General features: G+C 42.1%; 1 protein-coding gene across 3 annotated transcripts in view; it reads right to left on the bottom strand.

Annotated features, from left to right (window-relative positions):
• Positions 1-27450, bottom strand: part of GALK2 (galactokinase 2) — a 400864-nt gene that overhangs the window by 9412 nt on the left and 364002 nt on the right. For all 3 annotated transcript variants that reach the window (XM_073568463.1, XM_073568464.1, XM_073568465.1), the window contains one exon: positions 13216-13417. In XM_073568463.1, the coding sequence (XP_073424564.1) occupies positions 13216-13417 (202 nt within the window). The remainder of the gene's footprint in view (positions 1-13215; positions 13418-27450) is intronic.

Here is a 27450-nt window from a genome sequence, read left to right as displayed (position 1 = left end):
CTCTCCATGCCAACTCCAGCAAGGAGACCACCTGGCGGAGGAATATTGCTCCGAGTTCCGGAGACGGGCCACAGACACTAGGTGGAATGACTCAGCCCTCTGCAGTCAGTTCTGTGAGGGCCTCTCAGTGAGAGTAAGAGATGCTTTAGCTCTCTATGAGACTCCTGCCTCCCTTGAGGCATCCATGTCTCTGGCAATCCGGGTTGATCTCCGTCTTCGCCAGAGACATAAGGAGTCACCTCCAGGCGGGAGGTCCAGGGTTGAGAGTGGTCCTCACTGAGCCAACTGTGGAACCCATGCAGGTGGGTGCCGTATCTTAACCTGGTAAATTGACGGTTGTCCGGCGTAAGGGAGGTGTGTGTTTCTGTTGTGGCCAAAAAGGTCATTTTGTGAGCAAATGTCCTTACCGACTTCAATTTAAAACAACCGCTGGAAAACTAGTGGGCCCGTGTTGCGGGGAGGTTGGCAACCAGGGTGTACTTATTACCTCTGTAGGTAAGACCTATTTTTTTTTTACTGCAATGCAGAAATTAACCAGCTCACCTGTCTTGGCTGGTGGTGCATAGGAAGCACGGATACCGTGTAGTCCCACGGTCATCTTTTTGTCATTTTTTTACCTGCTACTTTACACATGGGTGGAAATAATGTGGAAGTTTATGCCTTCCTGGACAGTGGGGTTGGGTTTCATTTGGCCGACGCTAAGCTTGTTCGGGACCAAGGCTTCATCCCACATACATTGTCTAGAACTATACCACTTATTGCCATTGACTCCACCCCCCTAAAACAGGGGCACTTTATGCAGGTGTTCCATGACTTACAGCTACAGGTGGGGGCCATACACACTGAGGTGTTAAATTGTTACGTGTTTGAGGGCTTGACCTCACCTGTGGTACTGGGACTTCCTTGGCTTGCTTTGCACAATCCTGTGATCGATTGGCAGACACAGGAGGTGGATAAGTGGAGTACTTACTGTCAAGGACACTGCTTGGATACCTAGCTGGTAGGGGTGGATACCCAGTCTGTGCCCAATTACCTGACAGACTTTGGGGATGTGTTTTCTCAGCAGGGATGCAAAGAACTTTCTCCCAATCACCCTTATGATTGTGCCATCAATCTGGTTCCTGGAGCCAAGCTGCCAAGAGCAGACTATATAACATCTCTGGTCCAGAGAGGCAGGCCATAAAGGACTATATTATGGAAAGTCTGATTAAAAGTCATATCAGACCATCCTCATCCCCCATTGCTGCGGGGTTCTTTTTTGACAAGAGAAAAAGATGGGGGGTTACATCCTTGCCTGGATTTCCGGGAACTCAATGAGAAAACTGTCCGTGATCCGCATCCACTTCTCCTGATCCCTGCCCTCTTTAATCAGATTGTTGGGGAAAAATGGTTCTCTAAGATGGACCTCAGGGGGGCGTATAACCTAATCAGTATTAAGGAGGGGGATGAGTGGAAAACTGTGTTCAATAGGCCTGAAGGGCACTATGAGAACCTGGTGATGCCTTTTGGGTTGACGAACGCCCCCCGCTGTCTTTCAGCACTTTATTAATTAATTACATCTTTAGTCACCTGGTAGGCAGGTTCATTGTTATCTATCTGGCGATATTCTCATCTTTTCACCTGAACTGGAGACAAACCAGGGACATGTTAGGCAGGTCTTACACATACTGCGTGACAATAAATTGTATGTTAAACCTGAGAAGTGTATGTTCTCGGTTGCCGAGATCTCTTTCCTCGGATATGTATTGTCTGCCACCGATTTTCGCATGGATCCAGTGAAAGTCCGGGCGGTATTGGATTGAGATCGTCCATAGGATTTGAAGGCATTACAAAGATTCTTGGGTTTCGCCAACTATTACCGTAAATTCATAAAGAACTTTTTGGTAGTAGCCAAACCTCTCACAGATATGACCAAAAAGGGGACGGACTTCTCCAAGTGGTCCAGTCCTGACAGGGAGGTATTTGACACACTGAAAAGGTGTTTTGCTTATCCGCCGATTCTTGTCCAGCCTGATGTCTCTCAGCCTTTCATTGTGAAGGTCGAAGCATCTGAGGTGGGAGTGGAGGCTGTATTATCGCATGGTGTGCTTCCTGGTAAATGGCAACCGTGTTCTTATTTTTTCCAAGAAACTGTCAGCAGCTGAGAGCAATTATGATATTGGTAATAGGGAACTCTTAGCTATCAAATGGGCATTTGATGAGTGGCGTCATTTCATGGAGGGAGTGGTTCACCCAGTGATGGTTATCACAGATCATAAAAATCTGGCATACTTACAGTCGGCGAAATGTCTTACACCACGACAGGCAAGATGGGCATTATTTTTTTTTTACCAGGTTTAACTTTTTTGTTACTTTTAGGCCAGGGAGCAAAAACGTTAAGGCAGATTCCCTGTCCCATTGCTTTCCTGGGGGAGGAGATGAGTGCAAACCGGTTCCTATTCTCCAAAAGGGGGTAGTGATAGCATCTATATGTTCCAATCTTGAAAGAGAGGATGGATGCCCTTGCTACCTATCCACTTGGTAAACTATTCCTTACAGTCAGTCTCCATCTTAGGGTCCTCAGTTAACATCATTATACAGTGTTGGCTGGACATCCTGGGAATTTGGCCACCGCGGATCTACTTACTTGGCGTTTTTGGTGACCAGGTGCTCATAAGGATGTTTGGGAGTATGAAGCTTCCTGCAATATCTGTGCGCGTTCTAAAACCTCACATACTTGTCCGTCAGGGGTTTCCAACCACTGGAGATTCCCAGCAGACCTTGGACTCACTTTTCATTTGATTGTATTATGGACCTACTTGTGTCTACAGTGAACACTGTAATCCTGGTGGTGCACAGATTCAGCAAAATGTGTCATTTTATTGCTTTACCTGCTTTGCCTAACGCCAAATCTCTGGCGCAAGTTTTTGTCAGGGAAATGTGATGTATTTGGCTCTAGCATGTCCTGTGATGTATATAGCTCCAGCAACTCATGTGATGTATATGGCCCCAGAGTCTCCTGAGCTGTATATGCCCCCACTGTCTCCTGTGATGTATATGTAGCAGCTTCAGCATAGGACTTCGGACTTTTGCCTCACAGAATTCAATGTGAAAGCACCCTTAGTCTTCAGCACACCAAGACATTTTGGACAATTGTATGTTTCAATCAGTTTGGGAAAGGCGCTTCTGTGTTGCAGTATGACTGAGCCTCTGCTCACAAAGCATGGTTGCTAAAGGTATGGTTCTGTGAGTTTGAAGTTGAAGAATTTGACTGTCCCATAGAGAGAAATGGTTTCAACCGCATCAAATACTTTTGGGATGAACTAAAACGGTGATTCACAGCCAACATTAGTGACTCACATTACACATGTGAGGGGCAAAAATTGCGCAAAGTTAGCGGAAAATGTGCGGATGGTACCCATGGTTGGGAGAGGAGACTGTCCTCCAGGCCCTGGGTACCATATCCCTGATATAAAAAAGAATTAAAATAAAAAATCGTGCTATTCTCACCTTCCGGCGTCCCACGCAGCGTCCCCAGGCCTCAGCGATGCTCCCGGCAAGTCCTGTTCCCAGCGATGCCTTGCGACAATGACCTTTGATGACGTAGCGGGTAATCGTGGGAAATTCGTGGGAATTACGCATGCGGAATTCTAGTGTATTTCCCGCGGCAGAGAGTTGCAGAATCCCTACATAGCTTAAAATCTTGTAGAAAGTCTTCCCAGAAGAGAGGAAACTGTTTTTGCTGTAAAGGGGTGACCCAAACTCCATATTAATGCCAATGGATAAAGAGATTGTTTTATATACCTCACATCACATCCAGTAAATTAACTAATAGATGATGCACAGTTAGATAAGACAGTGTAAACATGCATTTTCAAACAACGTGAGCCACTATGTTATATTTGGCGCATTATAAAACAATCAAGTTTTATATCGCCTGCCATTATAGGGGTTTTCCCAGGGACAAAAGCTTATTTTAATCTATAGATCGTGGAATAATAATAACTTCCACAATTGGATGTGTTTAAATAATGGTGAGACACAGCCATTACACAGTACACAGCAAGGGGAACATTTATAAGATCATCTCAGCACAGGAACATTTTATTTAAACACATCCAAAAAGTATTATTATTCCAAGATCTATTGAATATACTGAACTTTTGTTCGTGGGGCTACCCCTTTAGGTCAGTTTAGTAAATCTGCCCCTAAGTGCGAAGGACTCCTTTTGTTTTTTTTCTTTATTTTTTGGTAAGGTTTCCTTCTTTTCTTATAATAGGGTCAAATCTGATTTTTGGCACTAAGTATATGGCTCAAACAGATAACTGGAAGTTGCCATGTCTAAGTAGGGAATGCTTCTCTTGCTATTGACCAAGATCCGTAAGCACTTGATAAACTTTATTTCTCTGTTTGCTTAGTACGGTGTTTTAGAAAATTTTCTTTAGCAGAATGGGAAATTCAAACCTGCTATACGTCTGTCTGTGAAATTCATTTTTTAAAATGTTTCAATGTGATTACGTTTTTTGTTAAGTAAAATACACTTTAATAGTGTAGACCTTAAGAATCCTCAAGTTTTAACCATGATACGGTGCCAGTGGTATTTACATAAAACATTCCATTGGAGTTTTGTTTTGTAAAGTAGCACTATGGCATGAGACAGGACTAGCCGCAACAGACGGGCTCGTACATTCTGGATCACCACTGTTTATAAATCTTTTCTCTTCTGGTGTAACTTCCAGTAACCCTGACTACTCTGGTTAGGTTCTGCGTGCTATCTTCTTGTTATTTACAAATTAGATGCAGTTTGGACAGCTCTCATATTCTTCCCCTCATTATTTTGCCCAAATCAAAATTGTTTTCTTAACATTCAATTTAGCAAAGGGAAAGGGAAAATGTTTATGCTGCATTCCAGTCACAAAAATGACTTTAAGATACTGATGTATACAATATCAAGTGATTTTCTTTTAAACCAACCGGTATATGAAACTTCAGATTTGTACCTTGAGCACTAGTCGCATCCACCCCGGCATATGTTTCCGTTTCTCATTTGTTTTGGCTCCCTTGGCTATTGAAATTCTGTTAGTTCAAATTAAAGACTTTGTAATGATTTTTGAGAACAGCACACAATTTCATGGAAGTTTTCTAGTTGACATCACTTGTAGACCTTGTTTTAGCATGGGTGGTGTCTGATATAGAATTTCAGCTTACTTTTGTCCCCTAGCGGTTTGGACTTCCAGATTTTAGAATAATCTGCCTTTATTGCCAGAGGGATATTTGGTCCTTTACTATTATTTCATTCCCATGAGAAAAATTGCTGTCATTCTTAAGAGTGTCTGGCTGCTAATTCACCTTTTTTATATTATATTACATATCCAGCAACAACATATAATATATAAATATGTAATGTTTCTTTTCACTAAACGGCTAAAGAGTAAACGTTCATTTTATTTTTATAATTTTGCTCAGAATGGAAAGTTATGAAACTTTGCAAATTACTTCAATAGGGAATTTGTCATCATTCCTGTAAATAAAAAGTTGCATGTGAATGGCTTCCAAACCCATGCCTTTCCCCATTATCCTTGTCTGCTTTCATCTACATGGATATCAGAACACACTCCTACTCCTCTGTGCTGTGCTTTTCAGAACAATCACCTGTAGCAGTTTATCCTCATAGTTCGTGGGGACAAAATTGTGGAGCTGACCTTTTTACTGCCATCATCTGTACTCCAAATGATGATATTCTGATATAAATGCTGCTAATGGCAGGCAAATATGCTGGTGAAAAGCAGGGGTTTGGACAATTACATGCAATTGTTTTACAGGAATGAAAACAAATCCTAATCAAGTTGGTTTGGAAAAGTTTTATAACTTTCCATGCTGGACAAAATTCTTAGAAAAGAAAATTAAAAGTTTAGTTATTCTTTCGTGGTAATCTGTAACATCATTTTGTCCTACTAAACTGCCCTCAATGCTGTAGAGGTCATATAACATATCTGATCCCTAGCATGAGTCTCAAAATAACGGCGCAGAAGACCCTAGTGGACCTATCTAGGCTTGCACAAGAATTGGATGCTACACAGAAGATCTGTATGGCATCTAATTTATTTTACCCACCCATAGACTTACAGTATGTCACAAAAGTGAGTACACCCCTCACATTTTTGAACATATCTAATATATAAAGCTCAATGTGTGTATGTATGTATGTATGTATGTATGTATGTGTGTGTGTGTGTATGTATGTCCGGGATTGGCATCCGCACCGTCGCAGCTACAGCCACAAATTTTTGCACAGTCATATGTCTGGACCCCGAGAGTGTCCTAAGCTATGTTGTGAGGTCAAATTTTAACCCCAAGCGTTTCAATTCACCAAACAATTTTGCCCCTATCTACATAATGGGGAAAATTGTGTGTGTATCAAGCCCCGCCCCTCATTATGATGTCATAATGGTTGCCATGGCAACGCAGATGTCAGCACAGGTTGCAAGCCCCGCCCCTCATGCCCATATACCCACACATCCTTCATCTCATAGTCCCATGCCCATATACCCATCATACATATCCTCCATCCCATAGTCCCGTGCCCATATACCCATCATACATATCCGCCATCCCATAGTCCCGTGCCCATATACCCATCATACATATCCTCCATCCCATAGTCCAGTGCCCATATACCCATCACACATCCTCCATACCATAGTCCCGTGCCCATATACCTGTCATACATATCCTCCATTCCATAGTCCACTGCCCATATACCCATCACACATCCTCCATCCCATAGTCAACCATTATGACATCATAATGAGCGGCGGGGCTTGCAACCTATGATGACATCGGCGTCTCCATGGCAACCATTATGACATCATAATGAGGGGCGGGGCTTGACACACGCACACTTTTCCCCATTATGAATTTAGGGGCACAATTGTTTGGTGAATTCGAATGCGCAGGGTTAAAATTTCACCTCACAACATAGCGTAGGACACTCTCGGGGTCCAGACGTGTGACTGTGCCAAATTTTGTGGCTGTAGCTGCGACGGTGCGGATGGCAATCCTGCATATTCACACAGATACACATACATACACACATTGAGCTTTATATATTAGATATATATGTTTACATAGCCCTACTAGCTTTTCTGGGTCAGTGAAATGTCTGTTTTTAAAAGGACAGCACACAGTGCAGAATAATTGCCTCATGTGGCCTAAGGTATGTAGAAATCTGAGCATCCGCGTTATTTTCTACAGGGACAGAAGCAATAGCAGTTGCCCTACAAGTCAGTTGAGCTCTGTAGAACTAAAGGATAAGCAGCTTAAAATCCAACCTCTCTAATCCTTCCATCAGCCAGAAACAATCGACTCAAAAGTGTTATCATGTACCATGAACAAAATCATCTAGAGATGGGCAAACCCGAACAGTAAAGTTTGGCATCTGTACCGAACACCGAACATGGACTTCACCTGGAAGTTTGTGTTACTGTTCAGGTTCGGCCCCCCGAACACCATGTCTTTGCTATGTTGTGCATGACAGTGTGGCAAAAACTGCTTCTGATCGGCAGTAAAATCATTACCGCCAGTCAGAGCCCCAGTTTCCATGTTATCAAATGACAGCGTGAGCCCGCAGCTGTGGTTGGAGGTATAAAGGTTACCTTTGGTCACTGGTGTCATCAGCTGATAGGACTAATAACCATATAATAACCGCCGCTAATAACAGTGAAAGCAGGAGCGGCTGATTGGAGTATTCATCAGCCAGAGTCTGCGCTGTAAATAATTTTTTAAAAAAAACGGCGTGGGTTCCTCTATATTTTTGATAACCAGCCAGGCAAAACTGACAGCTGGGGGCTGAAACCCTCTGCTGTCAGCATTAGCAAGCTGGTTTTTACAATATTTAAATTAAAAAACTGGTGTGGGGTCCCCCCATTTTTGAGAACCAACCAAGCTAAAGCAGACAGTTGGTGTCACGAAATGTAACAACCTGGACAGCTGACGGAATAACACACAATGGGATGGAACTGGGGAGAGGAAGGCCCTACCAATAGAGAATGAGGGATGGGACACCTCCTGAGCTTCAACCTGAGCCTGTCCCTGCACTCTCCTAATGCTCTAAGCGGGTCCTTCCCCCTGCTGTTGTCACGAACCTTGTCCCTCGCTGTCATCTCACACTGTCCTGGCTAGTGCAATGGCTGGTAAGGGCGCTAGCTTCACCACTGCAGATGGTACAACACAGGGGGTGGTGACAACAAGGTAAAAACACCACACTTATATTCCAGACACTGCTGCCAAGCTCCACACCACAGAGGACACAGAAACAGGACTCCGAACTCCAGAAGTACCTGATACAGCGCTGACACCAGAGAGCTGCAACTGCAAGGCTGGTCTCCATAGAATAACTCTATCACCATCAGTCAGCTGATGCATCAGGTGACCATTTAAAGGATGGTGGGAGTGGTCTCCACCCACATCAGTTGACCTAGCAACTCTGCAGTTGCAGCAAGCTGCCACCAAGGGAAACTGACACTAACCATCGCTGATCTGAAAGGAAAAAATCTACATTTAAATTATAGAGGAACCAGAGTGGCCATGCATCCAAAAATAGATTGCGACAGTTCCCCCTTTCAACGAGGGGTGTTATGAATGGGTCACCAAGGAGGAAAACAAGACCAAGCCAAGTCACAGAAAACCAAAGAGGTTGGTAACTATGCAGACTGCAGACTCCTGATCCTAACCACACAACTAACAGCAGCCGTGGAGCGTACCTACGATGATTCTAGATGCCTCATCACAGCCGGAGGACTAAATAAGCCTAAAGAAAGAAAAGGGGAAATCTAAAACTGCCCCAGAGCAGACCCCAAAGGAATAGACAGCCCCCACACATGTATTGACTGTGAGACAAGATGAAAACACAAACACAGGTAGTAAAATAGGCTGAGCAAACGATGGGGCCCACACTAGCTAGAAAGGACAGGAAAGGAAAGATACTGTCTGCAATCACGCCAAAAAAAACCCTGCAAAAATGTCCAAACCTTCTGATAGCAAAAAATACCCTGAAGTCACTAGACTTCTCCCACTATATCAGCACTCTGGCATATTCTGAGAACAGAGCAAAAAGAGGCCAATCTAATAAGGGACAAAAAGCAAACTGGCACATACAGTGACATAAGAGTGGAAATTCAGCACAGCCCCAGCCGGGGCTAGCTGACCACACAAAACTGAATAGACAAAACCAAATCAAATGAGAACATTAGCAAAGACAACTTAGCTTGAGATGGCAGGAACTGAGCTGGAAACTAAGACCTCAGGAGGCAGGAAAAAATCACCAGCATGGGAATAGGTAGTCGGCTGTCTTAAATCCAGTCTGAGACTCCAGATGTCCACTCCTCTTCCTCATTATCAGGTGGCAGGTCTCTGTTAATTAGATCAGCTTCACTACCTCCTGCCACCACCAGAGGGAGCCCGGAAAGAGAACTCACAACTCCTCTGTCAGCACAACCAGCTCCCTCACCAGAAACCAGAGGCAGACCAGAAAATGAGTTCACAACAGAGGGGCCTCTGGACCTCACTGGAAACGACGTACGGTGAAGACGCCTCGATCCACTAGGATTCACCTCCGCAGTCACCTAATCCTCAGGTCTACGGTAAAGGCTGGAATGTCCTTGGGCTGAGAATGGCCAACACCCAATACAGCCCGATCACCCTACAACTCCAGGCCCCAGATGCGTACTTCCACCTTATGGACACCTACACATACTCATTCACACACAGGTCTGGACCTGAACATTTATTTCCACGCGTACGTTTGCCAACAGATGGTAATTTCCAAGGAACAGACAACAGAGGCATCTCACCGTGTCACCAAATTAATACCCTCACTACATTCAGGGGGAACCACCATCCTTCCCCCTAATAACTCCTCCTGAGAGGAACCCGAGACACAGGGTTACCTTGTGGTGAGGGTTGAATTCTGCCCTTATTCCCTGGTAGACCCTTAGCTGCCTCCACTAGAGAAGGGGTAGGTTTGAGATGGACGGCAGAGACAGTAGCTACCAGGCAGCAGTCTTTACAAGACTGGTCCCAACTAACTACTTCCCTGGACCATCAATCAATGATCGGGTTGTGCCTTTTCAGCCAGAAAAGGCCTAAAACAATGGGAGTTGACGTGCCCTCCAAGACGTAGCACAACGGGGACTCTTCGTGAAGAGTCCCTATACGCAGGTCAATATTATCTACGACTTGGGTCACACTACCCTGGCTGAAAGGAACAGAGTCAATTGCCCAAACAGTAATGGGTGTCGCCAGTGACCTACCGATCAGACCATGGGTCTGAACAAAGAGAATTCACCAGATTGACTCCAGGTCCACTATCCACAAGCACCGGTATAGACTCAGTTTCCCAACCATTCATCGCTTCAGCCGGAATATTACACTGAGACGAAAAGATGGAGGAAATGTACACATCCTTGTCGTCTCCCACCATACGACCAGGGGAACGCAGTTTTTGTGATGGAGAACTTACTTTGGCATGAGCTGGGTAGACATTGATGAAATGATCCATAAGACCACAGTAGAAACTGTGCTCCAGTCCTACGGCGAACCGCAGGCAACCTAGTTTGAGGAGACTGCTCCCACCTGCATAGGTTCGTCCCTCTGCACCAGTGTATCCTCCTCACCAGAAAGAACAGGGGGTAGATTTGGTGTATGTCTCTCCCTGAGGCGTCTATCCACCCATACAGCAAGAGTAGCATACTGCACCAGAGTATCCTGAAGCCTAGCTGGAGCTGCTGCACCAGAGAGCTGCAACTGCAAGGCTAGTCTCCATAGAATGACTCTATCACCAACAATCAGCTGATGCATCAGGTGACTATTTAAAAGAATGGTGGGAGTGGTCACCACCCACATCAGCTGACCTAGCAACTCTGCAGTTGCAGCAAGCTGCCAGCAAGGGAAACTGACTTTAACCCAAGCTGGCCTGTAAGGAAAAAAAGCTACATTTAAATTATAGAGGACCTAGAGCTGCCACGCAACCAAAAATGGATTGTGACAGCTCAGGGCTGGTATTCTCAAGCTGGAAAGGGGACATTGATATTGGCCCTCAGCCTAAAAATAGCATCCGGCAGCTGCCCAGAAACAGCACATCTATTATATGCGCCAATTCTGGCGCTTTGCCCATCTCTTCCCAATTGCCCTGTAGCGGCTGCAAGTGGGGTAATATTTGTGGGGTTAATGTCACCTGCGTACTGTCTGACACCAAGCCCACTGCTTAGTAATGGAGAGGAGTCTATAAGACACTTATCTATTACTAATCCTATAGTTATATTGTAAATAAACACACATCCAGAATAAAGTCTTATATTGGAAATAAAAACAAAGCTCTTCCTTTTTTTCATTTAAAAATAACAAACACAGTTATACTCACCTAACGCCCATTCCATTGAATTCCTCTTCTCCTGTAATAAAACAAAAGTGAAAAACAACAATATCCCTCACCTGCCCCGTGTTCTGTCTCACGCCGTAATCCATGTCTGAGGATTAATAGTTTTCAATCTGGACAGTGCCAAGATACAACTGTCCAGGCTGAAAACCACTGATGAAGGAGCTTCTGTGTACGCAGCAACAGTGACTAGTGGTGATGTCCTCGAGGTTACCACCGGTCACTAGGCTGCATTCCCTGCCGGACCTCTGAACTGCAGTGACCTCAGCATCGTGAGAAAAATCTCACAGTGCAGAGGCGAGTTCACTGCAGTTCAAATTCACCACAGTGAAATTCTCCCGGTGAACTCACCTCTGCACGTGAGACTTTTTCTCACAGTGCTGAGGTCACCGCAGTTCATACCAAGCTTCTACTGTATTTTATCTGTACTTTGTAAAAAAATAATTTTGATTGAGTCACGATTTTCTAAGACCTGTAACTTTTTTATTTTTCCTCTGATGGAGTGGTCATTGGGGATTGGTTTTTGCGTAACGAGCTGTAGTTTTGCATTTCTATAATTTTAGGGTACATACAAAGTTTTTAAACCTTTTTATTGCATTTTGAGGTGGAGGTACGGTGACTAAAATACAGCAATTCTGGAGGGTAATTTTTCTCTCTCCGGCTGTTTAAACAATTTTAGATTTTGATAGATCAAACTTTTATGGACATGATAAAACCAAATATGTTTATTTTTTTTCGTTTCCTTAATTTTTTAACAAGAAAAAGAAAGGTGATTTAGACTTTTTTACATTTTTTTACTTTCTACTTTATTTTTTAGCTCATACTTTAATCTACAATCACCTGCTTGCTCATACTATATACCACAATACCATTGTGTTGTGTAACTGAAGTTATCCTACAAAGACAAGCCCCAGTCTGGGCTTCAAAGGGTTCGAGATGGCAAAAGGCCCCCGGCAGCCATGATAACTTATGGATAGGGGGCGATGGGAGGGATGCGCGCACGCACTGGCAATCAAGCTATTTAAATGCTGCTATCAGTGATTGACAGTAACAGAAATGGTTAAACAAATGGAGCTAGCTCCATTCATTGCTGCTACTGGCAGATGGTGGATGGGTACCACAGCCAGTGTCTGCTCGGTACGAAGCAGGATCAAGTCTTGAGCGTGTTCAATATCATCTGTATGTGACCTGTGGCAAAAAATGTATGTATATGGCAATTACTATAAGGGTCTGCAATCATAAATAGAAATACATGGGAATAGAGTCCTTGTATGTGTCACCGAATGTTGCAGAATTAAAATTTGTACCTATGAATCCCAATTAGTTTTCAGGTAATTAATGTTCCTGAAATCAGTAAGTAAACAAAAAGTCTTAAAATCTTGTTCTGATCCACTACCTTACAAGAATGCGTTGTTTCCTTTTGAATTATTTTATTTTTTTTAATTATTTTTGTAGTTGGATTCTGTAAACGGCAAAATCTACAATTTCACAGAAATCATTAAAAAATTGTATATACATTAAATAGAAATGTATCTGAGTTATTGCATGTGTTCTACAGAAAGAACATGTGCTTAAAAGATTTAAATTGTGGTTAACCTCAAAGAATATAACTTTCTAACATTTAACTATTTCCTCCCAGAGAGTGCTGTACAGTACTACAGTGACCTGCCAAAAAAAAAGAAATTAGTCACTTTCTAACAGTGGCGCCAAAGGGGTTGATATTGTGGTAACGAATGTCATTACTTCATCATCTAATCAAACAGGAAGCCAAAAGCTTTTTTCAGTGTAGTTGTCAAACTTACAGACAGATGTCCACCAGCTGATCCAATTCAGAGCAGCTGCATTCATACATGTCTCTGCAGCTCACATGGCTCTGGTTCATGAGGTCTCCCAGCAGCTGAACAGCATTGGCAGGTGCTTCATCACAAACTTTCTTAAAAGCCAGAACTCTTGCGGCCTCACTGTACACGTGCTTAGCTCTTTGGAACAGTCTGAAGGTGGACACTAAGGAAAGAAAGATACTTAACGATGAGTACTGCACTCTACTTCTAAACAGGTCTATTAATATTTATGTAACTATCTTATTTATATATACTATAATGCCATATTATGAAGACAGGTTTGCTAGCATATTTTTATTGCATGAAATATTTCCCAGTGGAGAGCATACAGTAGAGGTCAGGCAGAAAATACTCATTCTTAAACCAATTTTACCTGCGAATCACAAACCAAATCCACAATTTTATTTCTCTTCTAACTTCAATTGCAAACAAAAACTTGCATGGGTTACAGATAGAAAGTAATAACACTCAAAACAATAATTTATGTCTTGTCTGTTGGTGTACACATAGACTTAAATAAAGTTATGTGTAATAATAAGAAATAACACAGGGAAAAAGTATTGAATACATGAACAAAGAGAGGTGCAAAAAGCCATGGAAAGTCATGACACCAGCTGAAATATATCAGTAATTACAGTAGAACGCAATCCTGTCGCATAGTGGAAAATATCAATTAAATAAAATTAATTTTGCGCTGGTTACAGAAGAAATCTATTGTCCGCACTCCTATATGGCGATATCCTCTATATATGTATAGAAATGGTATTAAGTTATAAGACCATGACAAATAATAATAATAATAATACTGGATACAAGGGACTTTTTACCTTATATTCTCAATATCAATATTAATACGAGGTGCCAATGGTTTAGATGTTTTAGTGCTTGAGCTAGATGTTCTGGATGCTGATTAGCATAAATCACATAGACGTGTGAATTCTGATGAGCTGGTATGAAAGTTAGTGAAGTGCTGTCCCGGCTGGTGACAGGCGCTGGAATCCGGCGTCCTACGGTGCTGCTGTGTGCGCGTGTCTGCGCGCGTATACCTACAGGACCTGTAGGACCTTCGTGACGTCTTCAGTCACGTGACTCTTTGCGGGCTTGTGGTACGTACTCTTCGATAACGATAGGCAGATAGGACCAGTTCGTACGCGTTTCGGAAAAATGGCGTTTTCCTTCCTCAGGGACGGTCCTATTCTCATAACAGAGCCTTTTATACTCGCTCCACTTCACTCAAATGCAAATAATTCAATTTCATTATTAAGTCCTCTCGGTTTTAGTGTGTTCAACTCAAACACCCAACGGCTTTCAGCTTTTGACATTCTTTTAATAAAGTCCCCATTTCACCAGTGTTGCTTTATAATTTGAATACCCACTATATCAATTCCAGTAACTGAGCCCCCATGTAATTTGGCAAAGTGTCTTGAAAGGGGATGGTCATCATATTTTTTCTTAATGTTCCTCAAATGTTCATTAATTCTTATGTTCATAGGTCTCTTTGTTCTCCCCACATACAATTTACCACAGGGACATTTAATGGAATATGTGACCCCTCGAGATGTGCATGTGCTAAAATCTGTAATTTGATAGATTTTATCTCCTTTCTTTATTTCAGTTTTTTCTTTATATTCAAAGATTTGCAGACTTTGCATGTTTGCAAGGATAAAATCCCTAAAGATTTTGATTAAAGGGAAAAGATTTTATTTGTGTAGGGGGTTCCCGAATTGTTGGCGCAATCAAAATTAATTTCATTTAATTATTTTTACATTCTGGTCTGGTTTGGTTAAGACCCTATTTTTGCAGTGGTTTACAGGGAGTATAAAAGCACCACAAACCATAGTAGGTTTTTTTGGAAAATAATATCAGCTGGTTCAACTGATTGCCTATAAAAAGGTGTCTCATTACACAAGAAACATTTCATGAATCATGATGGGTAAAATCAGTGAGCTATCTCAAGACCTTCACAACCTTATTGTTGCAAAATATACTGATGGCCTTGGTTACAGAAGAATTACTAAACTACTGAAGGTTTCAGTGAACACTGTTGGTGCCAAAATCCAGACGTGGAAGGAACATCATTTCACCAAAAAACAGCAACAACCAGGTGCTCCCCACAAGATTTCAGATAGAGGAGTGAAAAGAATCAGAAGAGCTCTTTAAGGGCCAAGGATTACCTGTTGAGAACTACAGAAAGACCTGAAATCAGCAGGTACAACTGTTTCAAAGAACACAATAAGTAATGTACTCAACCTTTGTGGCCTGTATGCATGTTCACCAAGCAAGACTCCATTGCTTAACATAAAGCATGTTCAAACATGTTTAAAGTTTTGCTCAACAACATTTAGAGACACCTGTGATTGATATACTGGGATAATATAGTCTTGTCAGATGAGACTAAAATTGAACTCTTTGGATGCAATAATACACACCATGTTTGGAGGCCAAAAGGCCCTGCATATCACCCCAAAAATTCCATACCAACAGTGAAGTTTGGAGGTGGGAAAATCATGGTGTGAAGATGTTTTTTAGTAAATGGCACTTGCAAACTTCATATGATAGAAGGAAGGTTGAATGGACAAATGTACCAAGACATTCTTGATAAAAATCTGCTGCCATCTACCAGGATGATGAAAATGAAACAAGGGTTAACATTTCAGCTAAACAATGATCCCAGGCACAGAGCTAAGGAAATTTTCAATTGGTTTCAGAGAAAGAAAATAAAGCTCCTAGAATACTCCATCCAATCACATGACCTGAATCCAATAGAACATTTATGGAGGGAACTAAAGCTCAGAGTTCTAAAAAGGAGCCCACGAAACCTTCAGGATTTGAAAAGTGTTTGCGTGGAAGAATGGGCCTTAATCACACCTGAGCAATACATGCAACTAGAGTTGAGCGAAACAGGTCGGTCACATTCAAAAGTCGCCGATTTTCACCAAAGTCGGGTTTCGCCAAGCGAAACCCGACCATAGCGTGAGGTCGGCCATGCGGTCGTCGACCCAAGCGCCAAAGTCGGATAGTCGGATTTCACAGAATGCTTGCACGTGCCTTTTTTTTCAGCACGTGACTTTTTTTTTTCAGCCAATGAGCAAGGACGTACACTATGGGCAACGAGATGACATGTGCAGCGTCCGGGGAGAGAGATTTTGCGCACTTTAAAAACATGGTCCGGCATGTAGGTCTCCTCCACTCCCTGCCGACTTTGCTTCCCCATTGACTTGCATTGGGTTTCGTGTTTCAGTCGGACCTCCGACTTTTCCCGATAGTCGGGCGATTTCGTTTGACTCGACTTTTCAGAAAGTCGGGTTTCATGAAACCCGACTCGACCCTAAAAAAGGCAAAGTCACTCATCTCTACATGCAACTAGTTTCTCCATACAGGAGGGATCTTGAAGCTATCATTAATAAAGGCGTTTATACAAAGTATTACATAAATATCCATAAGAGTGTTCAATACTTTTTTCCTGTGTCATTTCTCATTATTACACACAATTTAATTTATGCACATTTATGGCTTGATTTATTTGCCTGTGGGGATTGGATGGTTTGTTACCGACATCTGGTGAGAATTTCATGTTAATAGCACCTTTAGAAATATATTTCATTAGAAAATTGGTGATGTGTTCAATAGTTCTTTCACCCGGTGTGTCTGTGTGTGAAAATATCAGCTAAATCCTATGCAATACTTGAACAAGCAACCAGCCAGACATGTGTGATTTATATGCATTTGAAGTCTTTCTCAAGATTTGCTCATGTATGTATGTACAGTATGTATGTATGTATGCATGCATGTATACCAGGTGCATCTCACAAAATTAGAATACTATCAAAAAGTTAATTTATTTCATTTCTTCAATACAAAAAGTGAAACTCATATTAGAGTCACTACAGAGTGATGCATTTCTATTTTTTAATTTTGTTAATGTTGATGATTGTGGCTTACAGCTAATGAAAACCCAAAAGTCATTATCTCAGTAAATTAGAATACTTTATAACACCAGCTTGAAAAAATGATTTTAAAATCCGAAATGTTGGCCTACTGAAATGTATATTCAGTAAATGCACTCAATACTTTGTCAGGGCTAATTTTGCATCAATTACTGCATCAATGCAGCATGGCATGGAGACGATCAGCCTGTGGCACTGCTGAGGTGTTATGGAAGTCCAAGTTGCTTTCATAGCAGCATTCAGCTCATCTGCATTGTTGGGTCTGATGTCTCATCTTCCTCTTGACAATACCCCATAGATTGTGGTTAAGGTCAGGCGAGTTTGCTGGCCAATCAAGCACAGTGATTCATTTTTTGTACTCAAGAACTGAAACAAATTAACTTTTTGATGATATTCTAATTTTGTGAGATGCACCTGTATATACAGTGGGGAAAATAAGTATTTGATACACTGCATGTTCTGTCTCCGACATTTAATTCATAATCTTTGTTTGTCTATCTGATAATATTACTAGTGAATATCCAGAATGTTCAGTTTTCTTCCATAGATTTAATGTTTTCATTGTTTCTGGCTCCATCTAGTGACCAGAGTCATAACGGCAGTGTTATTGTGTGTTTATTTCCTGAATCTTTTTCCCCCCGTTCACAATGTATTCTGGGAAGGTTGCAAGGCACCCTGGTAAGTTTTGCTAAGGATTATGGTTAGCCAAGCCCCCATTTTCCCTCCAGTTCTCCATTTTCTCTCAGCCTGCATCCTGGAAGCATCTAATTTCTCTTCTCCCTTTGTGGCAGCATCGCTCGTATGTAATCACGCTTCCTATATCTAATTTCTGTCTCAGATCAGCCTGCTCAGTTAGTTTTCCCCTCCTCAGCTAGTAGTGCAGATGTTGATTCTTAATGTATTATGTATGATATGTATCCCTGATGTACCCTGTGTATTGACTCAAAGTATATATGTTTTTGTTTGTAGTTTCACCGCATCAAAATACCACCACGTTCAATGAAACACAGATTCAACCTACAGTCTCCTTATTGGACCCTGGAATAGTGGTTTAGCTGCCTGTATAAGCTACATGAAGTCTGCTTCAACTAGTGAGGACAGAACACTGCCGAATGTGCACGTTTTCTCACCTACAAAGAATGGAGAAGATAATGGAGAAATAATTTTTATTTATTTTACTGTGAGAGAGAGAAACTGAAAATAAAAACCATAAAATCACATTGTATAATTTTTACACAATTAATTTGCATTTTATTGCATGAAATAAGTATTTGATACAATAGAAAAACAGAACTTAATATTTGGTACAGAAACTTTGCAATTACAGAGGTCAAAAGGTCATAAGTTTCCTGTAGATCTTGACTAAGTTTGCACACACTGCAGCAAGGATTTTTCCCCACTCATCCATACAGATCTTGTCCAGATCTTTCAGGTTTTGCAGCTGTTGCAGGGCAATATTGAGTTTCTGCTCCCTCCAAAGATTTTCTATTATGTTCAAGCTTGGAGAATAGTTAGTAGAGTTGAGCAAATTTTTCAATATTCAGTTCGGATTACGATCACTGACGAATATTGCAATATTTGCTGAATATAGCCGAACGCCATTGGAGTAAATATGAGCAAATATGTTCGGAAACGATTGTTAAACAAAAATTTGGCACAAATAGGGTACCAATATGGCGCGAATATGGCAAATTCAGATTCGGCGCTGTTTCTGAACACATTTGCTCATCTCTACTGGCTAGGCCACTCCAAGACCTTGAAATGCTTTTTATGGAGCTACACCTTAGTTGCCCTAGCTGTGTTTGTGTAATTGTCATGCTGGAAGACCCAGCGATGACCCATCTTTAGTGCTCTTACTGAGAGGAGATTGTTGGTCAAAATCTCGTAATACACGACCCGATCCATCCTCCTTTCAATACGGTGCAGTTGTCCTGTCCCATTTGCAGAAAGCATCCCCAAAGTATTAGGTTTCCCCCACTAAGCTTCATGGTTCAAAGTGTTCTTGGGGTTGCACTCATCCTTTTTCTTCCTCCAAACACGGCGAGTGTAGTTGTTACCAAAAGTTCTATTTTGGTCTCATCTGACCACATGAACTTATCCCATGCCTTCGCTGGGATCAGCGAAGTTTCATTGGGAAACTTTAAACGGACCTGGACATGTGCAGGCATGAGCAGGGGGACCTTGCGTGCCCTGCAGAATTTTACTCCATGACAGCGTAGTATATAACTAACAGTAATGTTTGAGACTGTGGTCCCAGCTCTCTTCGGGTTATTGACCAAGTTCTCCTGTGTATTTCTGGGCTGATTTCTGACCTTTCCCAGAATCATCCCTACCCTACAAGGCAAGATCTAGCATGGAGGCCCAGATGGAGGAAGATTGACAGTCATCTTGTGTTTCTTCCATTTTCTAATAACTATGCCAACAGTTGTTGCCGTCTTACCAAACTACTTGCCTGTTATCCTGTAGTCCATCCCATCATTTTTGTCCCTGGTGTCCATAGACAGCTCTTTGGTCTTGGATATGGTGGAGAGGTTGTAGTGTGATTGACTGAGTGTTTGGACAGGTGTCTTTTATACAGGTATGAGCTCAAACAGGTGTAATTAATACAGGTAATGAGTACAGAATAGGAGGGCTTCTTAAAGAAAAACTAACAGGTCTGTGAGAGCCATAATTTCTGCTGGTTGCTAGGTGATCAAATACTTATTCCATGCAATAAAATGCAATTTAATTATTTAAAAACCATACAATGTGATTTTCTGGTTTTCATTTTCATATTCTCTAACAGTTGAAGTGTATCTATGATAAAAATTACAGACCTCTCCATTCTTTGTAGGTAGGAAACTTGCAAAATCGGCAGTATCAAATGCTTATTTTCTCTTATATGTATAGTAACAATACTACTCACCTGGGAGGGATATGAGGTATCACAGGAACCATTTATATGTAAAAGTCACGCTGGTTTACTGTAGTCCTCATAAATCCCATCACAGAAAACTCAAATACAGCTTTTATCAGGCACAAAGTGAAACAACGTAAAAAGTCCATACAAATAATGTTGATTTTTTTGGAAGTGCATTGAGCAGCAGGGTGGTGTACTGGTAAAAGGGGAAAAAAAAAAATCTTTTAAATCTTCTGCCTGAGCGAGTGTGAACGAGCTGAGTGTGACCTGAGCGTAAGTGCGAACTGAGGTAAGTGTGTGACTTGAGATTCAGTGAAGAGGTGTTTGGAAAACCTATAACAAATGCCTGTGTAAGTTGCTGAATTGTAGATTGCGGAGTGCTTTCTACCTATTCAATTTTTGGGGGGCTTCTTTAACCTATTTTTTCTCTCTACAGGGTTAATCTCTTATTTTACTATCTGTGTTTTTAAGGGTTAACTATATTGCATTTAAATCTTGAGGTGTAACTATATTCACAAGGGGTTAATTAAGGGTGGGAGTTCATAATTAAGGGTTTATAAGGGGCAGCTGGTTGGGGCTCAACTCCTTTTGGAAGTGCATTGAGCAGCAGGGTGGTGTACTGGTAAAAGCGAAAAAAAATCTTTTAAATCTTCTGCCTGAGCGAGTGTGAACGAGCTAAGTGTGACCTGAGTGTAAGTGCGAACTGTGGTAAGTGTGTGACTTGAGATTCAGTGACTTTGGATTCAGGGAGTTTCCAAGGGAGGTATTACTGAATTGCTGTTATATTTTATTAATACTTTTTATTTATTTTTGCTTATCTTTGTCTGGTGCAATCCCCATTAGGATATGCTCCACTATTGCCAATGCCATCCAGTGCACGTCTTGCCGCATGTATGAAATCCTTGAATAGCCGGTCGAGGGTGCATACTGCTGTGCAAGATGTGAGCACTGTTGTGAATGGGTCACCGAGGAGAAAAAAGCAAAACAAGCTAAGTCACAGAAAACCAGAGAGGTTGGTAACTATGCAGATTGCAGATCCCTGATCCTACCACACAACTAGCAGCAGCCGTGGAGCGTACCTACGATGTTCCTAGACGCTTCATTACAGCCGGAGAACTAAATAAGCCTGAAGCATGAAAAGTGGAAAACTAACTGCCCCAGAGAAGACCCCAAAGGAATAGATAGCCCCCACACATGTATTGACGGTGAAACAAGATGAAGGCACAAACACAGGCAGAAAAATAGGCTGAGCAAACGATGGGGCCCAAACTAACTAGAAAGGAAAGGAAATACACTGTCTGCAACCTGCAAAAAACCCTACAAAAATAATGTCCAACACGTCTGATAGCAAAATTAACCCTGAAGTCACTAGACTTCTCCCACTATATCAGCACTCTGAAATATTCTGACACAGAGCAAAAAGAGACCAAACTAGTAAGGGACAAAAAGTAAATTGGCAAAATACTGATAAATAAGAGTGTAAATTCAACACAGCCCCCAGCCGGGGCTGGCTGACCACATAAAAAACTGAATAGACCAACAAAATCAAGTGTGAACATTAGCAGAAAAACTTAGCTTTAGATGACTGGAACAGAGCTGAAAACCAAGAGCTGACAAGCCAGAAGGAATCACCAGCAACTGAATAGGGCGTCGGCTGTTTTAAATCCAATCTGAGACTCCTGAGGTCCAATCGTCATCCTCATTCTCAGGTGGCAGATCTCCACCGATCAAATCAGCCTCACTACCTCCTGTTACCACCAGAGGGAGTCTGGAAGGAGAACTCACAACTGGAGAACCAGAGAATGAACTCACAACAGACCACGTTGTGCATTTGGAAGCCCAGATACTGGATCTAAATGTGCAGCTGGCAACACTGAGATCCATAGACAATATGGAAAGGAGTCTTCTGCTCACTGAGCAGACGCTCAATGGGATAGATGAGGGGGGATGCTAGGTTGGAGCTGCAGGACAATGAAGCAGCTAGCTGGGTGACAGTTAGAAGGCAGGGTAGAGGGAAGAACACCAGGGAGGCTAGTCCTGATCTGGCACACCCCAATAAGTTTGCTAAGTTGGCAGATGAGGGGAGTGTTAGTGCAGGAGTAGCACTGCTGCAGCAAGGCATGTCCTCTGAAAGCCGGAGGAGTGTCTGCTCCAGTAAGGGGGGAAATAGGAGAGCAGGGCAGGCCAGACAGGTTCTGGTAGTGGGGGACTCAATTAATAGGGGAACAGATAGGGCAATCTGTCAAAGACAGGGATCGTCGAATGGTGTGCTGCCTACCTGGCGCTCGAGTCTGACACATCGCTGATTGGGTTGACAGATTACTGGGAGGGGCTGGTGAGGATCCAGCGGTCATGGTGCACATTGGCACAAATGACAAAGTTAGAGGTAGGTGGAAGGTCCTTAAAGATGATTTCAGGGAATTAGGCTGTAAGCTTAAATCAAGGACCTCCAAAGTGGTATTTTCGGAAATACTTCCTGTACCACGTGCCACGTCAGAGAGGCATTGGGAGATTAGGGAGGTTAATAAGTGGCTCAGGAATTGGTGTAGGAAGGAGGGGTTTGGGTTCCTGCAGAACTGGGCCGTCTTCTCAGTTGGCTACAGGTTCTACGCTAGGAAAGGTGCAGCTGTGCTGGGGGAGAAAATGGCTAGAAGGTTGGAGGAGTGTTTAAACTAGGGATGGGGGGAGGGTATTCCTTTTATAGGAGGGGAAGACAGTGCAGATAGAGACCTGGGCGCAAATAATGAAATTGGGGGTGGGGGTGGCATGGGGGTGGGGTTAGAACAGTTAATAATTTAAGAAAGAATAGAGGTACAGAGAGATACATAAAATGCATGTATACTAATGCCAGAAGCCTCGCCAACAAAATGGAGGAATTGGAGATAATGTTGTTGGAACATAATTATGACATGGTGGGGATATCTGAGACATGGCTGGATGAAAGCCATGACTGGGCGGTTAATTTACAGGGCTATAGTCTGTTCAGAAATGACCGTACAAATAAACGAGGGGGAGGCATGTGTTTACATGTAAAAACATCCTTAAAACCCATCCTTCGTGATAATATATATGAATCTAATGAAAATGTAGAGTCCCTGTGGGTGGAGATAAGGGGAGGGGGGAAAGATAATAAATTATTGATAGGGGTTTGTTATAAGTCTCCAAAAATAATGGAAGCAACAGAGAATATCCTCATAAAGCAAATAGATGAAGCAGCGACTCAAGGAGAAGTCATTATTATGGGGGACTTCAACTACCCTGAAATACATTGGGGAACCGAAACTTGCAGTTCCAGCAAAGGTAATAGGTTTTTGACAACTATGAGAGACAATTACCTTTCACAACTGGTTCAGGACCCAAAAAGAGGGGGGGGCACTGCTAGGCCTAATATTAACCAACAGGCCAGACCGCATATCAAATGTAAGGGTTGGGGGTCACTTGGGTAAGAGTGATCACAAATTAATGTTTTCATGTATCCTTTAATAAGATGTGTAGTAGAGGGGTTACTAGGACACTAAACTTCAGGAAAGCAAATTTCCAACGGATGAGAGATGATCTTGGTGCAATTAACTGGGACAATATCCTGAGACATAAAAATACACAAAGAAAATGGGAGACGTTTATTAGCATCCTGAATAGGACCTGTGCACAATATATACCGTATGGGAATAAACATGCGAGAAATAGGAGGAAACCACTATGGCTAAATAGAGCTGTAAGGGGTGCAATAAGAGATAAAAATAAAGCATTTAGAGAATTAAAGCAAGTAGGTAGTAATGAGGCATTGACTAAATACAGAAGATTAAATAAATTCTGTAAAAAGCAAATCAAGACAGCAAAGATTGAGACAGAGAGACTCATTGCCAGAGAAAGTAAAAATAATCCCAAAGTATTCTTTAACTACATGAATAGTAAGAAGCTAAAAAATGATAGTGTTGGTCCCCTTAAAAATAGTCTGGGTGAAATGGTGGATGAGGATGAGGAAAAAGCCAATATGCTAAATGACTTTTTTTCAACAGTATTTACACAAGAAAATCCCATGACTGATAACATGATCAAGGATAAAATTCTCCATTAAATGTCACCTGCTTAACCCAGCAGGAAGTACGGCGGCGTCTAAAAATCACTAAAATTGACTAATCCCCGGGCCCGGATGAGATACACCCCTGAGTACCGCAGGAATTAAGCACAGTCATAGATAGACCATTATTTTTAATCTTTAAAGATTCCATACTAACAGGGTCTGTACCACAGGACTGGCGTATAGCAAATGTGGTACCAATATTCAAAAAGGGGACAAAAACTGAACTCGGAAATTATAGGCCAGTAAGTTTAAACTCAACTGTGGGTAAAATCCTGGAGGGTTTTCTAAGAGATACTATACTGGAGTATCTGGAGAAGAATAACCTCATGACCCAATATCAACATGGGTTTACAAGGGACCGTTCCTGTCAGACTAATCTGATAAGCTTTTATGAAGAGTTAAGTTCCGGACTGGACAAACGGAATGCAGTGGACGTGGTGTACATGGACTTTTCAAAAGCTTTTGATACGGTGCCACACAAAAGGTTGATACATAAAATGAGAACAATGGGGATAGGGGAAAATATGTGTAGGTGGGTTAAGAGCTGGCTCAGTGAAAGGAAACAAAGGGTGGTTATTAATGGAGCACACTCGGACTGGGTCACGGTTAGCAGTGGGGTACCTCAGGGGTCAGTTTTGGTCTTCCTTTTAACATATTTATTAATGACCTTGTAGGGGGCATAGAGAGTAGAATTTCAATATTTGCAGATGACACTAAACTCTGCAGGGTAATCAATACAGAGGAGGACAATTTTATATTACAGGAGGATTTATGTAAACTAGAAGCTTGGGCTGATAAATGGCAAATGAGCTTTATTGGGGATAAATGTAAGGTCACGCACTTGGGTAGAACGAATAAGATGTATAATTATGTGCTTAATTGTAAAACACTGGGCAAAACTGTCACTGAAAAAGACCTGGGTGTATGGGTGGACGACAAACTCACATTTAGTGGCCAGTGTCAGGCAGCTGCTGCAAAGGCAAATAAAATAATGGGATGCATTAAAAGAGGCATAGACGCTCATGAGGAGAACATAATTTTACCTCTATATAAGTCACTAGTGCGACCACACTTAGAATACTGTGTACAGTTCTGGTCTCCGGTGTATAAGAAAGACATAGCTGAACTGGAGCGGGTGCAGAGAAGAGCGACCAAGGTTATTAGGGAACTAGGGGGTCTGCAATACCAAGACAGGTTATTACACTTGGGGTTATTTGTTTGGAGAATTGAAGGCTTAGGGATGATCTTATTACAATGTATAAATATATGCGGGGACAGTACAAAGACCTTTCTAATGATCTTTTTACTCTTAGACCTGTGACGGGTACAAGGGGGCATCCTCTACGTCTGGAGGAAAGAAGGTTTAAGCATACTCACAGACGCAGATTCTTTACTGTAAGAGCAGTGAGACTATGGAACTCTCTGCCATATGATGTTGTAATGAGTCATTCCCTACTAAAATTTAAGAAGGGACTGGATGCCTTTCTTGAAAAGTATAATATTACAGGGTATATACACTAGTTTCCTTAATATTGCGTTGATCCAGGGAGCTAGTCTGATTGCCGTATGTGGAGTCGGGAAGGAATTTTTTTCCCCAATGTGAAGCTTACTGTTTGCCACATGGGTTTTTTTTGCCTTGCTCTGGATCAACATGTTAGGGCAGGTTAGGACAGGATATGGGTTGAACTAGATGGACTTAAAGTCTCCCTTCAACCTTAATAACTATGTTACTATGTTACCCACTTGACACAGAGTCCAGCATCTTAGTTTTTTTGCAAAGCCACACAATCCAGGATGTCTGCAACCTCCACACACACACACACTGACTTGTGTGAGACAAACAGGCCTCAGTTTACAAAGTGAATCACACCTAGTGAGTTGTGGAAATATGGTGAGCAGCCATCTCTTCTGACTCTTCAGATGCTCATAATCAACCTGTCATGACTGATTAATCCCTTTTAGTTCTATATGTACTAAAGCATTACTTCAAGTTTTATTTCCATCAACTATGTGTCTAACAGCCACCTTACAATATATTTACACATATACAGTGGGGCAAAAAAGTATTTAGTCAGTCAGCAATAGTGCAAGTTCCACCACTTAAAAAGATGAGAGGCGTCTGTAATTTACATCATAGGTAGACCTCAACTATGGGAGACAAACTGAGAAAAAAAAATCCAGAAAATCACATTGTCTGTTTTTTTTTTCATTTTATTTGCATATTATGGTGGAAAATAAGTATTTGGTCAGAAACAAAATTTCATCTCAATACTTTGTGATATATCCTTTGTTGGCAATGACAGAGGTCAAACGTTTTCTGTAAGTCTTCACAAGGTTGCCACACACTGTTGTTGGTATGTTGGCCCATTCCTCCATGCAGATCTCCTCTAGAGCAGTGATGTTTTTGGCTTTTCGCTTGGCAACACGGACTTTCAACTCCCTCCAAAGGTTTTCTATAGGGTTGAGATCTGGAGACTGGCTAGGCCACTCCAGGACCTTGAAATGCTTCTTACGAAGCCACTCCTTCGTTGCCCTGGCGGTGTGCTTTGGATCATTGTCATGTTGAAAGACCCAGCCACGTTTTATCTTCAATGCCCTTGCTGATGGAAGGAGGTTTGCACTCAAAATCTCACGATACATGGCCCCATTCATTCTTTCATGTACCCGGATCAGTCGTCCTGGCCCCTTTGCAGAGAAACAGCCCCAAAGCATGATGTTTCCACCACCATGCTTTACAGTAGGTATGGTGTTTGATGGATGCAACTCAGTATTCTTTTTCCTCCAAACACGACAAGTTGTGTTTCTACCAAACAGTTCCAGTTTGGTTTCATCAGACCATAGGACATTCTCCCAAAACTCCTCTGGATCATCCAAATGCTCTCTAGCAAACTTCAGACGGGCCCGGACATGTACAGGCTAAGCAGTGGGACACGTCTGGCACTGCAGGATCTGAGTCCATGGTGGCGTAGTGTGTTACTTATGGTAGGCCTTGTTACATTGGTCCCAGCTCTCTGCAGTTCATTCACTAGGTCCCCCCGCGTGGTTCTGGGATTTTTGCTCACCGTTCTTGTGATCATTCTGACCCCACGGGGTGGGATTTTGCGTGGAGCACCAGATCGAGGGAGATTATCAGTGGTCTTGTATGTCTTCCATTTTCTAATTATTGCTCCCACAGTTGATTTCTTCACTCCAAGCTGGTTGGCTATTGCAAATTCAGTCTTCCCAGCCTGGTGCAGGGCTACAATTTTGTTTCTGGTGTCCTTTGA

Source organism: Dendrobates tinctorius, unplaced genomic scaffold (assembly GCF_039654945.1).
Source record: "Dendrobates tinctorius isolate UK_male_01 unplaced genomic scaffold, ASM3965494v1 ptg000022l, whole genome shotgun sequence".
Lineage (NCBI taxonomy): Eukaryota > Metazoa > Chordata > Amphibia > Anura > Dendrobatidae > Dendrobates > Dendrobates tinctorius.
Note: the sequence above shows the minus strand (reverse complement) of the source record. Positions and strands in the feature narration are given on the sequence as shown.